The following is a 15,682-nucleotide window of genomic DNA, read 5'->3' as shown; positions in this document are numbered from 1 at the left end:
AAAAATTCACTGGTAAAGGTATATATGTGGAGCTTTCTTCCAAAAAGCCCCAATATCATTGTGATCAGCTGCCTTCTGTAATCTATGCTCCAATCCATGCTGCTAAGGTTTTCAGGGAGAAAACTGGGTGATTTTGCAAACGAGGCACCATAAGATTACATTTTTGACATGGAATTATTTTGCCTCATTAAATGTGGCTGCTTCGTTGTGTTTATCTGTAATAAGCGTCCATCCTTACAAAAGTAACTGCCAAAATATACTTACTGCACCTGGTTCACCTCTACCCAAATTTCCCTTATGATTTCATCCTTTATTCATTCATTCATACATTCTCACAGTTTGGAAAATGAAAAACTAGTCGTACCAAGGCCCATGTATCTCCAGTAGGTTGTGCTACACACCAACGTCTAGCTCACAAGAGTTTAGCAACAAGCGTTCACTCATGAAAGCAAATATATTGATCCAAAGCAGCATCAATATAGAATCCAAATAAAATGTGTTCACCTAGAGTGTCAAGATCAAAACAAAAATACCTAATTATAATACTATGGCCATGATGATGTTCAATGTTGTTAGTTGATTTTCAGTGTTGTTAGTGGATATGCTCCACAGGTAGGATGTGAGCTGGAGGAGAAGGAGAAATTCTGGTTGGACTTTGATGAAGTGATGCAGAGCATACCTAGAAGTGAGAGAGTTGTCATTGGTGCAGACTTCAATGGACATGTTGGTGAAGGAAACAGAGGTGATTAGGAGGTGATGGGCAGGTTTGGTATCCAGCAGAGTGCGGAGGACAGATGGTAGTTGACTTTGCAAAAAGGATGGAAATGGCTATAGTGAATACAGGTAGTCGTCGACTTACGACCGCGATTGGGCCCGACAGATCGGTCGTAATTCGACTTGGTCGTAAATCGACTCTTAAGTAAAAATTAAATCCAGCAGCGCTGGTTCTTGGCTGGGGGTCGTCCGGATCACCAGCTGGGGCAGCATGTGGGTTGGTGGGAGCGGGGGACGATCTTTTCATAATCGTGAGCTTTGTCTGAATTGTTCGTTTCTTTTTCTCCTCATAAATTTCACGATATGGACGGAAAGCGTTGTTTGCCATCCGTTCAATCCTTGCAAATGTTTCTATGTTCTATGTCCATTTCTTCAAAGAGTTCACGTAACGCTTGATAGTTTTTCCATACGCCATTCATACATTTCTCCGTCACAGCCTCCTAAGCAGCCCAGCCCATCAGTAGTGGGCTGGGCTATTGATCTCACGGTGTGACTGAACAACGTGTGTGCGCCGTGGTGACTGAAGAGAGCGCGGGAGCCTCAGAGCGGGAGTACTGTGGCTGGAGGGAATGCCCGCATTACCCGGACATTGTGGTCGTAAAGTCGGTCGGTCGTAAGTTGCATAGGTCGTAAGTCGACGACTACCTGTACTTTCTTTTAGAAGAGGCAGGAACATAGGGTGACCTATAAGAGTGGAGGTAGGAGCACACAGGTAGACTACATCTTGTGTAGATGGTATAATCTGAAGGAGATCAGTGACTGCAAAGTAGTGATAGGCAAGAGTGTATCCAAACAGCATAGGATGGTGGTGTGCAGGATGACTCTGGTTGTGAAGAAGATGAAGAGGGCAAAGGAAAATGGTGGAAGGACAAAATGGTGGAAGCTGAAAAAGGAAGAGTGTTGATGATTTTTAGGAAGGAGTTAAGACAGGTTCTGGGTGGTCAGGAGGTGCTTCCAGATGACTTGACAACTACAGCTAATGTGATCAGGGAGACAGGTAGGAAAGTACTTGGTGTGTCATCTGGAATTAAAGTGGATAAGGGCACCTGGTGGTGGAATGAGGAGGTACAGGAGTGTATACAGAGAAAGAGGTTAGCTAAGAAGAAGTGGGACACTGAGAGGACTGAGGAGAGTAGACAGGAATACAGGGAGATGCAGCATAAGGTGAAAGTAGAGGTAGAATAGGCCAAACAAGGGGCTTATGATGACTTGTATGGTAGGTTAAACAGTAAGGAGGCAGAGACTGATCTATACAGGTCGGCAAGACAGAGAGACAGAGATGGGAAGGACGTGCAGCAGGTTAGGGTGATTAAGGATAGGGATGGAGGTCTATTGACAGGTGCCAGTAGTGTGATGGGAAGATGGAAAGAGTACTTTGAAGACTTCATGAACGTGGAAAATGAGAGAGAACAAAGACTAGAAGAGGTGGCTGTTGTGGACCAGGAAATAGCAAAGATTAGTCAGGATGAAGTGAGGAGTGCATTGAAGAGGATGAAGAGTGGAAAGGCACTCGGTCCTGATGATATACCTGTTGAGGTATGGAAGTATCTAGGAGAGGTGGCAGTAGAGTTTCTGACTGGGTTGTTCAACAGGTTCTTAGATAGTGAGAAGATGCCTGAGGAATGGAGGAGAAGTGTGCTGGTGCCCATTTTTAAGAACAAGAGAGATGTGCAGAGTTGTGGCAACTACAGAGGAATAAAGCTGATGAGCCATACAATGAAGTTATGGGAAAGTGTAGTTGTAGCTAGACTAAGGGCAGAAGTGAGCATTTGTGAGCAGCAGTGTGGTTTCATGCCAAAAAAGAGTAGTACAGATGCAGTATTTGCTTTGAGGATGTTGATAGGGAATTGCAGAAAAGGCTAGAGGGAGCTGCATTGTGTTTTTGTAGATCTGGAGAAAGCTTATGACAGGGTGCCCAGAGAGAAACTATGGTATTGTATGAGGAAGTCTAGAGTGGCAGAGAAGTATGTTAGAGCGGTGCAGGACATGTATGAGGACTGTAAGACAGTGGTGAGATGTGCTGTACAGTAAGTATGACAGATGAGTTCAAGGTGGAGGTGGGACTGCATCAGGGATCAGCTCTGAGCCCCTTCTTGTTCGCTATGGTGATGGACAGGCTGACAGATGAGGTTAGACAGGAATCTCCATGGACTATGATGTTTGCAGATGACATTTTGATCTGTAGTGAGAGCAGGGAACAGGTGGAGGAGAAGCTAGAGAGGTGGAGGTTTGTCCTGGAAAGGAGAGGAATGAAGGTTAGCCGCAGTAAGACAGAGTACATGTGTGTGAATGAGAGGGACCCAAGTGGAAGAGTGAGGTTACAAGGAAAAGAGATCAAGAAGGTGGAGGATTTTAAGTACTTAGGGTCAACAGTCCAGACCAATGGAGAGTGTGGAAAAGAGGTGAAGAAGTGTGTACAGGCAAGATGGAACGGGTGGAGAAGTGTCAGGTGTGATGTGTGATAGAAGAGTTTCAGCTAAAATGAATGAAAAGGTACTAAACTGTGGTGAGACCAGCGATGATGTTTGGTCTAGAGACAGTGTCACTGAGGAAAAGACAGGAGACAGAGCTGGAGGTAGCAGAGATGAAGATGCTTAGATTTTCTTTGGGAGTGACAAGGATGGATAGGATCAGGAATGAGTAAAACAGAGGGACAGCCTCTCTGAGATAAAGTCAGAGAGGCCAGACTGAGATGGTTTGGACATGTCCAGAGGAGAGATAGTGAATATATTGGTAGAAGGATGCTGAGTTTTGAACTGCCAGGCAGGAGGCCTAGAAGAAGACCAAAGAGGATAGATGTAGTGAAAGAGGACATGATGGTAGTTAGTGTGAGAGAAGAGGATGCAAAAGACAGGGTTAGATGGAGGCAATTGATTCGCTGTGGTGACCTCTGAAGTGAAAAGCCGAAAGGAAAAGAAGATAACACTCTGGTTATGAACCTGCTTGTTTGTTTTCATACTTTATTAATGGAAAAACTAGAGATTTTACATAAGGTTCAATAACTGCAATACACTGATTGACAACAACTTCAGACTTGCTAAAGTCTTGCTAATGTGTATGGGAGCAGGGCCGAGCTCACAATGTCTCCCAATGAGTGGGACATTTCTGAAAATACATTTGGAAACAAATATTGTGGTCAATTTTAAATTGTTTAAGCATACATAGAAAAAAAGTTAGTTATTTAGTAAGTAAGTAAGTAAGTAAGTAAGTAAGTTAGTTAGTTAGTTAGTTAGTTAGTTAGTTAGTTAGTTAGTTAGTAGTAGTATTACAGCAGGGGCATTAATAGTACAGTACTACTACTGGTAGTAATAGTAGTGCAGCAGTAGTATTACAATAAAAAATGTTTAATGGTAACTTTACACTCTGAGAATGTTACTGGGCCATAAATGTTATCTTTCTACAAAGCAATCAGGGGCACAACAGCCTCAGTCGTTTCTCTCTCCTTAAAACACCTCGGCCTGTCTTTAGCTTCACTGTGACGGATTCAAACGTTACGTTTGTTCTTCGAACATGAATTATAAAATAAGGACTGCGAGTAAAGAGGACTGTAAAGAAATACACAGAATGATAATGGTGAGTGTTATCTGTGTTCTGTGTCATCTTGCTATGCTTCATATGAAGGACCTGACTTTAACAGAACGTTGTGATGAACTAATGTTACTGTTCAGTCAAATGACTGTCTACAAAGTTTCACTGACTTTCTAAATCTCAGGAATTGGCCCTTTATGAAAATGTGGCTGAGGAAGTGAAGATTACTCATGAAGGTAATCTGTTTTTATTGATCTAACAACTAAGAATGAATGTAACATGAATGTATTTCAAGTCAATGTCTCTACATTTGGATTGGACAGAAAGCTAAAATAAATTTTACAATCAGGAATACTTTCTTTAATAGTCGTCACAGCCAATCCCACTAACACATTTTATATGGACTGAAACTGTCTTAACAAATGGGATCACCACTGATATTAATGCTAATATGATCTCTCTCTGCTGTCAAAATGCTCTATATAAATTTGAACGATCTGGATTTGAATCTTTTTTTTCTGAAGTCAATCAATCAATCAGTCAACTTTTATTTATATAGTGCTTAATCACATCTGAAGACATTTCAAAGCGCTTTACAGATAGAAAGCCAACAATGCCCTCCAGAGCCAACATAAGCGACAGTGACGGGGAAAAACTCCCTCATTTAGGAAGAAACTCCGGGCAGGACCCAGGCTGTGGAGGGCAGTCGTCCGCCTTGACCTGTTGGTTGGGAAAGAGAAATACATTGGGGAAAGAGATAGGTGAAGTAAAAAAGACAGAGGGAGAGAGAGTGAGAGAGTGGCAGATAGGCCAGTTTGAGTTTAATGTCCATAGTGCACTGTCGCTGAATTGGGGGCGGGTTTTCCAGGCCTTTCGATATCCTGTCTTCCATCCGCGTTCTCCACCTGAGGAACAGAGGTACAAAGACAGCGGCAGTATTGTGCGGACAAAGAGTGTAATTTGACAATAATAATAAATTCTAGGAGCATAGAAAGATAAAGAAAGAAGTGACAGAAGCTCCAGAGTATCTCCCTTTAACGGGAGAGACGGAGAAAAATACCCTCAGCAGCATAGGCCTATAGCAGCATATCTAGTGGGGTGTGTGTTATTTCTAATTGAAGGCTCTGTCAAAGAGGATGGTTTTTAGTCTACTCTTAAATAAGCTAAGGGAGTCTGCCCCCCGGACCGAAGCTGGGGGATCGTTCCAGAGTAGAGGGGCCAGATAGCTGAAGCTTCTGCCTCCTGTTCTACTCTTAAAAACCCGACAGGTCATCAGAAATCCAGCATCCTTGGATCGAAGGGCCCTGGGGGGGTGATACACTTCAATAAGATCTTCAATGTAAGACAGATTCTTACAGTGGAGAGCTTTATATGTGATCATGAGGACTTTGAATTGTATTCTATAATTAATCTGGAGCCAATGAAGTGATGCTAGGATAGGAGAGATCTGCTCTCTCCTCCCAGTCAGTAAGCGGGCAGCTGTATTCTCAACTAACTGTAGAGGAGCTAGAACAGCCCGATAATAAGGAATTGCAGTAATCCAATCTAGAAGTAACAAAGGCATGAAGGATTTTTTCTGCGTCTTTAAAGGATAAGAAATTTCTGACTTTCGCAATATTTCGCAAGTGAAAGAAGGCTGTCATATGAGAATCAAAGGACAGATCTTGATCAAAAATCACTCCCACGTTCCTGACTTCGTTGGTGGAGGATAGAGCAATGCCATCTAAGTGAATTGCAATGTTAGAGAGATCATCTCTAAGATGCTTCGGCCTAATAATAATGACTTCAGTTTTGTTACTGTTCAACAGTAAGAAATTGTGAATCATCCAGGATTTAATATCCCTGAGGCAGGTTTCCAATTTAATTAGCTGATCAAATTCATTTGTTTTTATTGATAGATAACAATCAGCATAACAATGAAAATTAATATGTTTCCTTATAATATTTCCCAATGGTAACATATAGAGATTAAACAGAATTGGCCCCAGAACAGATCCTTGAGGTACTCCACAGGTGACAGTCCCTTAATCTGAAGATTTCTTATTTACATAGACAAACTGAAATCGGTCTGATAGATTTGACCTAAACCAATCTAGTGCTGAGTTTTTAATCCCAATTTCCTCTTCCAATCTTCTTAAAAGAATATTATGGTCAACAGTATTGAGTGCTGCACTCAGGTCTAACAAGACTAGAACAGACAGAAGACCTTTATCTGACGCTGTTAACAGGTCATTTGTGACTTTTAGCAGTGCAGTCTCCGTACTGTAGTTTGTTCTAAAACCTGACTGAAAATCCTCTAACAGATTGTTTTCTAACAAGTAGTCATTTAGCTGTTTGGCCACTACGTTCTCTAGGATATTTAGATAGGAATGGCAAGTTAGAGATTGGCCTGTAATTTGAGAGGATGCCAGCATCTAGGTTTGGTTTCTTAAGGAGGGGCTTGATCATAGCTACTTTGAAAGATTTCGGTACATAACCAATTTTTAAGGATTGATTAATTATGGATAGTACAGGTTTATTTATTAATGGTAAAACCTCTTTGAGGAGCGTACTTGGAATTTTGTCTAGTAGAGGAAATTAAGGAATTTAAATCAGAGAGTTCCATTTGCTGAAAACACTCCAGGGAATTGCCAGAAGTAGTCGATTCCTCTGCTAACTTACTTGTGTTTTGCAGTACATAATGGATCTCATTTCTAAGATTTGTAATTTTGTTTTGGAAAAACCTATGAAAGTCATCACATTCCAGATTTAAAGGAATGGTAGGCACGATACTGTTGTGTTTCTTAGTCAGCCTGGCTGCCGTGCTGAAAAGAGGGTTGTTTTTATTTTCCTCTATTAAAGTAGAGTAGTAAGTATTTCTACTTCTACCGAGAGCCTTCTTATATGACATAAAGCTGTCTTTCCAGGTTGAATAAGCTAAGTCAGTTTTTATCGATCGCCAGATTCTCTTGAGTCTGCGGGAGCTCTGTTTAAGAACGCGGACTGACGAATTAAACTACGGGGCTGACCTTTCCTGTTTTCTCATTTTTCTTTTTAATGGGGCTATGTCATCTAGAGTTGTTTTTAGGATGTTAGCCACACTGTCTGTGAGAAATTCGATATTCTGGATAGTACTGGAATAGGGGTCAGGGGAGCAAACTGACTCTAAGGCTGAGGGGATTCTTTCTTTAAATTTAGTTATTACTGAATCAGTGATCGATCTAGTCAAGGTGGTTTTATTCTGTGGGTTATTGTTAATTAGGGCAAAGTCGAAAGTAACTAGGGAGTGATCTGACAAGAAGCCATTTTGTGGTAAAATATTCAAGTGCCCTATATCTACACCGTGGGTAAGAATAAGATAGAGGGTGTGATGGTGTTTATGGGTAGGACCATCCACCAACTGTGAGAAGCCTATAGAATCTAGCATAGACTTGAACCCAGCGCAGAAACTATCATTCACACTGTCAAAATGAACATTTAAATCTCCTATTACTACAACCTTATCTTTGGTAGCAGCCAAATTAGATAGAAATTAAGAAAATTCTATCAAAAAAGACAAATATGGTCCAGGAGGACGATATACAATTACAAATTCAATAGAATCAGCTAGTTTATTTGAGGACTGTAGCACATTCATGCTAAGGCTCGCAAAAGTACTACGTACACTGAGCAGTGTTGTTTTGGTTGTTAAATAATTAAATACGTCATACCATAATTTGTTTAAATTTTAACATGGTAATAACTATCAGAGAGGGGTTCAATATGTACACACCTTGATTTTATGTGTAACCCATTTCAAATATTTTTAAATATATAGTCATGGGTACTTTCTGTTGGCTGAAGTTAACATACAGTACAATAAATAATTTCCCTTACAACTGCATCACTTTAATGTCAATAATGAAAAAGCAGCAATATAAAATACAGATTGTGTATTTTTGTTTAGAGCTATTTGCCTTGGAACACTTGGTGGTGCAACTTAAGGCTTCGTATATATAAAATCATCATCCCAAAAAATTTCACAAGTAAAGTACGCAGCACGTCTATTCCACCTGTTATCATGAAAACCCACATTTTTTAAAGTTCTCAATATTCTTGAAGTTCAATTCTGAAGTTTTGGCATCGTTGACATGCCTCGCCAGAAAGGCGGTAATAAATGCTAATATTACTTCTATTGGAATGATACGATGTTTGTAGATACACCTGTTATCTGTCCTGTTTCATTTATTAGATCTGGAGCGTGATGGATTCGGACAGAATCCTTTCTTTGAAAGCCTGGTTGCGGAAGTACCTGAGGAACACAAGTCTTCAGAAGGCAAATACTGATTTTTCTGCTCTAACATGAAGCCACACAATCAAATAAAGCTCGCTGATTTCTTTGTTGGTTGCAGTTTATTGTTGGCTAGGTAGAGGTCCATACAGATCACAAAATAAATTATTTGTTTTAAATGTAAGACACAAGAAGACTTATCCATTCAAATACAACAATTGTTTCTGTTGTTCTTCTCGCTTGTCCTGCCTCCTGCTTTACTTCTGTTTTTAGGACATACAGTTGTCGGATACGCCCTTTACTTTTACTCTTATAGTACAATGAAGAGGCACACATTGCAAATGATTGACCTGTATGTGATGCAAGAATTCAGAGGTAAAGTAAATGTTGAGCTGTGTTTAAAATTCTTGAGAGAAACTATTATCTGAAATGAAATGTTCTTCCAATTTTTTGCCATCAGTAAATCATACTTTCTTTCTAAAAACATTTGGTCCCCAATTGAAAATATTTTCAGTCTTGTGTTTTTGTATTGATTCCCCTTTCAGGAAGTGGCATTGGCAAGGCTTTACTGAGCAAAGTGGCTGAGGTAAGAAGGTTTTGTTTCAAGCACAGGTTGTGAAGTAAAGCAGCTTTGTACGATTAAACAAAAAAATTGTCTTGGTTCGACAGGTGGGGAAAAAAAAGCAGTGTATGATGCTGAAGACGACTGTTTTCAAGTTTAATACTCCTGCTCGTGAATTCTATGCCGCTAAAGGAGCTGTGGACCTCACTGAGAGTGAAGGATTGCATTTTTTAAGTTTTCATGGACAAAACCTTGATAATTTAGCAAATGAAGCACCAAAAGATTGAAAATGGATAAAGGAATTATCATTAAAATTCATTCTTTCAATGCAAATGTCAAAATAATCTTACTTATTGGGGCGGCGGTGGCTCAGTGGTGGAGTGCGCGGTGGAGCGGGTCGTCCAGTGTTCAGAGATCGGCGGTTCGATTCCCGCTCCCGCCCAAAAAACACCCGGAGGCGTCAGCTCACCTCCGGAACACTGCCGAGGCAACCTTGAGCAAGGCGCCATCTCCCTTACAAGTTGCTCATTTGGGGCGCACCACAAAGGAGCTGCTGCCACTCTACCTCCTCTGCATGCGTACAGGCCCCATGTGTGTGTTTGTTTGTTCAGGGCCTGTACACACTAACATATGCATGTGATTTGATTGGACTAACTAGAGTTTGCTCTCAATTTCCCTTCAGGGATTACTAAAGTATATTAAATTAAATACATTAAAATTAAATTAAATTAAAGTTTGGCTTCAGCATGTTTTTGTGTTTGCAGATGTCTGCCAATACCTCTCGCACCCATGACCCTCACCAGTGAACCTGTTTACAGAAATACAGTGAATACAGTATATGTTGTCACAAAAGATTAGCAGATTATTGCATGAAGGATCTGATTGATGAAGCCAGTTATTTAAATTCATGGTTACTGTTCTAGCAGAGATCATATCCTCATCTATAATGATTTTATATCATTGGTATGGTAAATGAAACAGGTATGACTAAGTAGCACCAAGATCTGATGTGTTATTGATAAAGTTGCCCCTATACCAGACAATTTCTACATGTTCTGCTGTGTTTAGCACACTTGTAGTGTCAACTATCAGGTCTAGAACAGATGTAATTCCTGTACATCTGGCATATGAAAAAAATACATACATATGGAGTACATCCACTGGTGAGATAATATCCACTAAATCCAGTGGCTGTAGAAGAAAAGGATTTTGGTCTGGCTAACCATTGCAAAAACAATGGTAAATCATATGGTTGCCGCAAGCATTTAAAAACAGCCAGAACGTGTTTCTGTCAGCAGTCGTGAACCTTTAAAGATGATGTGTTCATCACCAATGACACAGAAAAAGAACACCTCAACAAGTTGCAGAAAGTAACTGAAATTCACAGAGGTTGGATTATCGGATCGCACTTTGGTCCTCCTTGGGCTTTATAGATCCATACTTATTTGTTGCATGATTAACTACAACCAAGGCGGTCAGAGACTGCAAAACCCCGTGACTTACCCTGACCTACTTTCAGGGTGGGTCAGGGTACTCTGAAAGTAGTACCTGACTAGTGTATAAACTAGTGCATATGGAGAAGGCCAGTATGAGTAAGACCATAGATCAAAGCTAGTGCATGGATAGATCAAAGCACTAGCTTTGATCTATGGTCTTACTCACACTGGCCTTCTCCCTCTGGCCTTCTATCCTATCTGGTTCTTGACTGTACAAAAGTTGAAATTTGACCATGACCTACTTTTTTCAAGGTCAAGGTCATCATCTGACTTTTATCCCCTTTGCCACCTGAGTAATGTGCTTTTTGTTTTATCTTTCTATCTGCAACGGTTGCAAAGATATTTGGTAGACAAACGAACGGACGAACGAACGGACAAACACACGAACACTGACAATTACAAAACATCACCACTTTGAAGTGGGATGTAATTATTTACCAAGTTCAAGTGAAATAGGAATGATTAGATCTCCTAGGAAACAACAACATATGGGAAATATGAGAGCAAGACGATATGATGACAAGGATATAAAGGCTTGTCTCTATTATAGGTGGCAAAATGTAAACCTTTATTAAGGTGGTTGAGAGGAGGATTGAAGACAAACATCTGTCCATCACAAGTAATCCTGACCATCCTTTCCATTACTCTCTAGCTAGAAAGTGAAGCTCCTTTTCCAACAGACCCACCGGTATCACAAGTACCACTTTTGGAACTCATTTCAACCAATGGCAAAAAAAACTTTACCACAACTGCTTCCACTTTAATAATCCACATGCAAGTAAACCTTCACATACTTTTTCTTTTACTACTTCCATCTATCTCAGGCACCTTTCACAGGCTGACACACTCCAGGCAAATTACTTTGTTTACTTTTTCTGTTTGTGCATACGTGTCATTTTTAGTATTTAATATGTTACTTGTGTGCACACACACACACACCCACAAACACACACACACACACACCCACACACAAACATCCGCACACATGCCCACAGTCACACATACAGTAAGCAGACTGTTAACATGGCTTGGCACTGAGGATCCAGGTGAGGAGAAGCCACCCATGGGGGCCATCCACACCGAGAGGCACCACAGTCCGCAGCCACAGGAAGCACCGCCACAGAGACCCCCCCTCAACCCCGACAGACCAGGGCAGACACCACACGAAGTGCAGAGCCGCCCTAGTCCCCCAGGCCCGAGGGATCCCCAGGGTGACGCCCCCGTGGGCAGACCAGACACAACTCCCGGTGTGGAGGGCCCCCAAGAGGAAACAGTGGAGCTAAAAACTAAAAAATTAAGACAGTGGAATAAAAACAGACAATAATGATGAAATGTATAAAAATTTTGGGGTTTAGAAAATTTTAAAGTAATAAAATGCACAAGGCTTAAAATAAAATAAATAAAAATAGAAATAAATGAAATGAAAATGATTAAAGGGATAAAAGAAGTACGGGAAATTAGAGAGTAAAAGAAATCAGTTAAATTAACAATTAAAAAGGTGAGTTTTGAGCTGCCATTTGAAAATATGAACAGTCTCTGAGGCCCTGAGGTTCTCTGGGAGGCTGTTCCACAGATAAGGGCCATAGTGGCTGAATGCAGCCTCACCGTGGGTTTTTGTTATAACTTGTGGTATGGTTAAAAGGCCGGTGCCAGAGGACGTCAGGGTACGCGGGGGTTGATATGATAAGAGCAGGTCAGATAGATAAGACGGTCAAAGATCGTTAAGACATTTAAAAATTAATAAGAGAACCTTAAAATCGATCCTGAAACGGACGGGGAGCCAATATAGAGATTTTTAAACTGGTGTAATGTGCTCCCGCCCTCTGGTCCTCATCAGCACGCATGCGGCTGAGTTTTGTAAAAATTGTAGATCATTAATACTCTTTTTGAGAAGACCAGAGAGCAGGGCATTACAATAATATAAGCTACAGGAGATAAAAGCATGCATCAGCACCTCCGTTCTGGCCTGAGAGAGAAACGGGCGGACTCTGGCTATATTCTTAAGATGGTAAAGACCTATCTTTGTAATATTTTTTTTGTGTGGAATAAAAGTCAGCTCAGAGTCAAAAATAACGCCCAGGTTCTTTGCATATTGCGCGGGTTTAAAATCTTGTAGTTTTGGTAAAAGTTTCTCTCTCTGGCCTTCAGGACCTATAACTAAAACCTCTGTTTTGTCCTGGTTGAGCTGTAGGAAGTTCTCTGCCATCCATGACTTGATATCTAAAATACAGTTAAAAAGGGCATCAATTGGCCCTGAGTCATTGGAGACACGGCGATGTACAGCTGTGTATCATCGGCATAGCTATGGAAGCTGATGCCATGTCTCCTGATGACATCCCCCAAGGGAAGCATGTAAAGATTAAAAAGAACTAGACCTAAAATTGACCCTTGAGGCACCCCACACCTAATTTCATGTGTTCTGGAGGAACATGTATCCATACTTACAAAGAAACATCGATCTGTGAGGTAAGAATGAAACCAGTTATAAACAGTACCAGAGAGGCCCACCAGGTTTCTCAATCTATTCAATAAAATATAGTGATCTACTGTATCAAAGGCAGCACTTAAATCCAGTAGTACCAAGACTGTGAGTTTTTGTGAGTCTGCGTTACACCTGAAGTCGTTTAAAATCTTTAAAAGGCCTGTCTCGGTACTGTGGTTCCTTCTAAAACCAGATTGATATTTCTCTAAAATATTGTTTGTATCTAAAAAAAATCAATTAATTGGAGGGAAAACATGTCTTTGAGGTTCCTGAAAATGTCAGGACAATGCAAAATACAAAAAAACAAAAAAAAAACAAACAAATATTAAAAATGATGAATAAAAACTTTTCCATTACCGCTACCATCCAGTAGGTGGCGGAAGTGCTAATAAAAGCATTGACACGTAATAGCAGCTCCCCAAAAAGAAAAACCCAAAAGCAGAACAAGAAAATTAGAATTTGTTGCTCCTGCAAACATGAACTTCAAAATACGGACTGCTACTAAAGAGGACTGCAAAGACATACACAGAATGATAATGGTGAGTGTTGTGTGTGTTGGAACCAAGAGAAATCCTAATAATAATCATTGACCTGAATTTAACGGTATGTTGTGTTGAATAGATAAGTGTCATTTATTTCTTTTGCCACATAAAGTAAATGACATTCCTAAATTTAACATAGCATACCGTTATTTATTAATGCATAATCATGTATTGTATTTCCTCAAACGACCGTCTCCACATTGACTTTCTAAATATCAGGATTTGGCGATTTATGAAAACATGCTCGAGCAAGTGACGATCTCTGTCGACGGTAAGTGCGCACATTACAATCTCTCTCCGCTAGAAAATACAGTTTTGTGACAGTAATTATACATAAAATATCTTTTATTAGTGTAAATATCTTAAATAGCTGTTATTACATTAAATGCCTAAAATATCTTTCATGACTAATGCGTTTGCCCGACAGATGCGCTTATACAGGTGTGACCCAGGTGAAAATGACGGTTCTAATGTCACTGACGGGTTAATTTTGGACAGAAATGGTCTTAGATAAATTAGATCTCCATTATTAACGTGAAAAATTGCACGAGTGTTTTTTCTACTGCTTCCTGGTCTCTGTCTGCTGTCAGAATGGTCTCCTGCATATGATTTCTCATGTATCTACTGTATATGCATAATAAAAACACCCGCTACCATGACAGTGTTTATTGAATGACGAGATGTTTGTTGGAAGACCGGTTTTCTGTCCTCTTTCATTCCTCAGATCTGGAGTGTGATGGATTTGGCCAGAATCCCTGCTTTGAATGCCTTGTGGCAGAAGTACCGGAGGAACATAAATCTAAAGAAGGTAAAGCGATAATCTTTTCCTTTGTGGGGTTCCTGTCCAGAGAGATTCAAACTTGTCAGGATCTTACACACATGCAAAGAATGATCCTGCTGCTGATTTCTTTTTATTTTCTGCTGTTCTTGCTGCTTGTCTTGTTGTGTGTTTTATTTTTGTTTTTAGGGCACAGACTTGTGGGATATACCCTTTACTTAGGCGCGTACAGTTCATGGAAAGGGCGTGCAATACATTTGGAAGACCTGTATGTGATGCAAGAATTCAGAGGTTAAATGAATGTCAAGCTGTCTTCAAATATGCTTAAAAAAACCAACAACAACCACAAATCAAGTTGACAGTGCTATCTAAGTGAATCATAATGTCTTTCTGTGTTTGTGTGGATTTCCTTTTCAGGAATTGGTATTGGCAAGGCTTTATTGAGCAAAGTGGCTGAGGTAAGAAGGTTTTGTTTTAAATCTGTGAGATCAGCGGCTCTGTGTGACTAATAAAAGATTACTTTTACTTTCTCAGATGGGAAAGAAGAAGCGGTGTCAGAGGCTGCAGTTGACTGTTTTAGATTGGAATAAACCTTCTCGTGACTTCTATGCTGCTAAAGGAGCTGTGGACCTCACTGAGAGTGAAGGCAGACACTTTTTAAGTTTTTATAGACAAAGTGTGGATAATCTAGCAAGTGAAGCACCAAGAGATTAAAGATGTACAAGAAATGATGGTTTGCTTTGTCGAAATATAGCTACAGTGTTTTCTGACATTAACATTCAATCTTCACTTTGAATCTTCATGACCTGGTTCACCCCTACTTCTAGTTCTCCAGTTTTTAAAATTCTTTATTTCAACAGAGAGTTAAGCATCTGTTGCAACAATTACAACTTTGACTGTTTATATATGAGTATGAGATTAAAACTGTAAAACTTTTAGAATAAGGAAATTTAACTTTGACAGTTATTCCCACTGATTTTGTTGTAATCTATCATTGGACAAGAGATGTACAAGGTTTAAATGGATGGAGCTCGTCATTTTGAAACTAAATTTTGATGCAGTTACTCAGTGAAAATATGAAAGAATATTTTGGACTTATTAACAATATTATATATTATTGTAAATTATGCTTTGAAATTCATCACGATTTTAAATCAATGTTTGAAGAAGAATAAAGTCCCTTTATTTGTCCCTCAGTGGGGAAATTCTTTTTTTTTACTTGATACATTTTCACACATGTACAGTCTGGAACGTACGCACACACACACACA

The 15,682-nt window shown here is 40.0% G+C and overlaps 1 protein-coding gene across 1 annotated transcript; it reads left to right on the top strand.

Moving 5' to 3' along the window:
* Nucleotides 1–4,284: 4,284 nt before the first annotated feature.
* Nucleotides 4,285–15,597, top strand: LOC137606449 (spermidine/spermine N(1)-acetyltransferase-like protein 1). The gene is made up of 13 exons (XM_068331702.1): nucleotides 4,285–4,347; nucleotides 4,487–4,538; nucleotides 8,513–8,596; nucleotides 8,825–8,926; nucleotides 9,097–9,137; nucleotides 9,221–9,385; nucleotides 11,649–11,882; nucleotides 13,499–13,630; nucleotides 13,853–13,904; nucleotides 14,358–14,441; nucleotides 14,601–14,702; nucleotides 14,829–14,869; nucleotides 14,946–15,597. The coding sequence occupies exons 1-13, from the start codon at nucleotides 4,285–4,287 to the stop codon at nucleotides 15,123–15,125; spliced, it is 1,332 nt and encodes a 443-aa protein (XP_068187803.1). The 3' UTR covers nucleotides 15,126–15,597.
* Nucleotides 15,598–15,682: the final 85 nt, after the last annotated feature.

This window comes from Antennarius striatus, chromosome 13 (assembly GCF_040054535.1).
Source record: "Antennarius striatus isolate MH-2024 chromosome 13, ASM4005453v1, whole genome shotgun sequence".
NCBI classification, from domain to species: domain Eukaryota; kingdom Metazoa; phylum Chordata; class Actinopteri; order Lophiiformes; family Antennariidae; genus Antennarius; species Antennarius striatus.
Note: the sequence above shows the minus strand (reverse complement) of the source record. Positions and strands in the feature narration are given on the sequence as shown.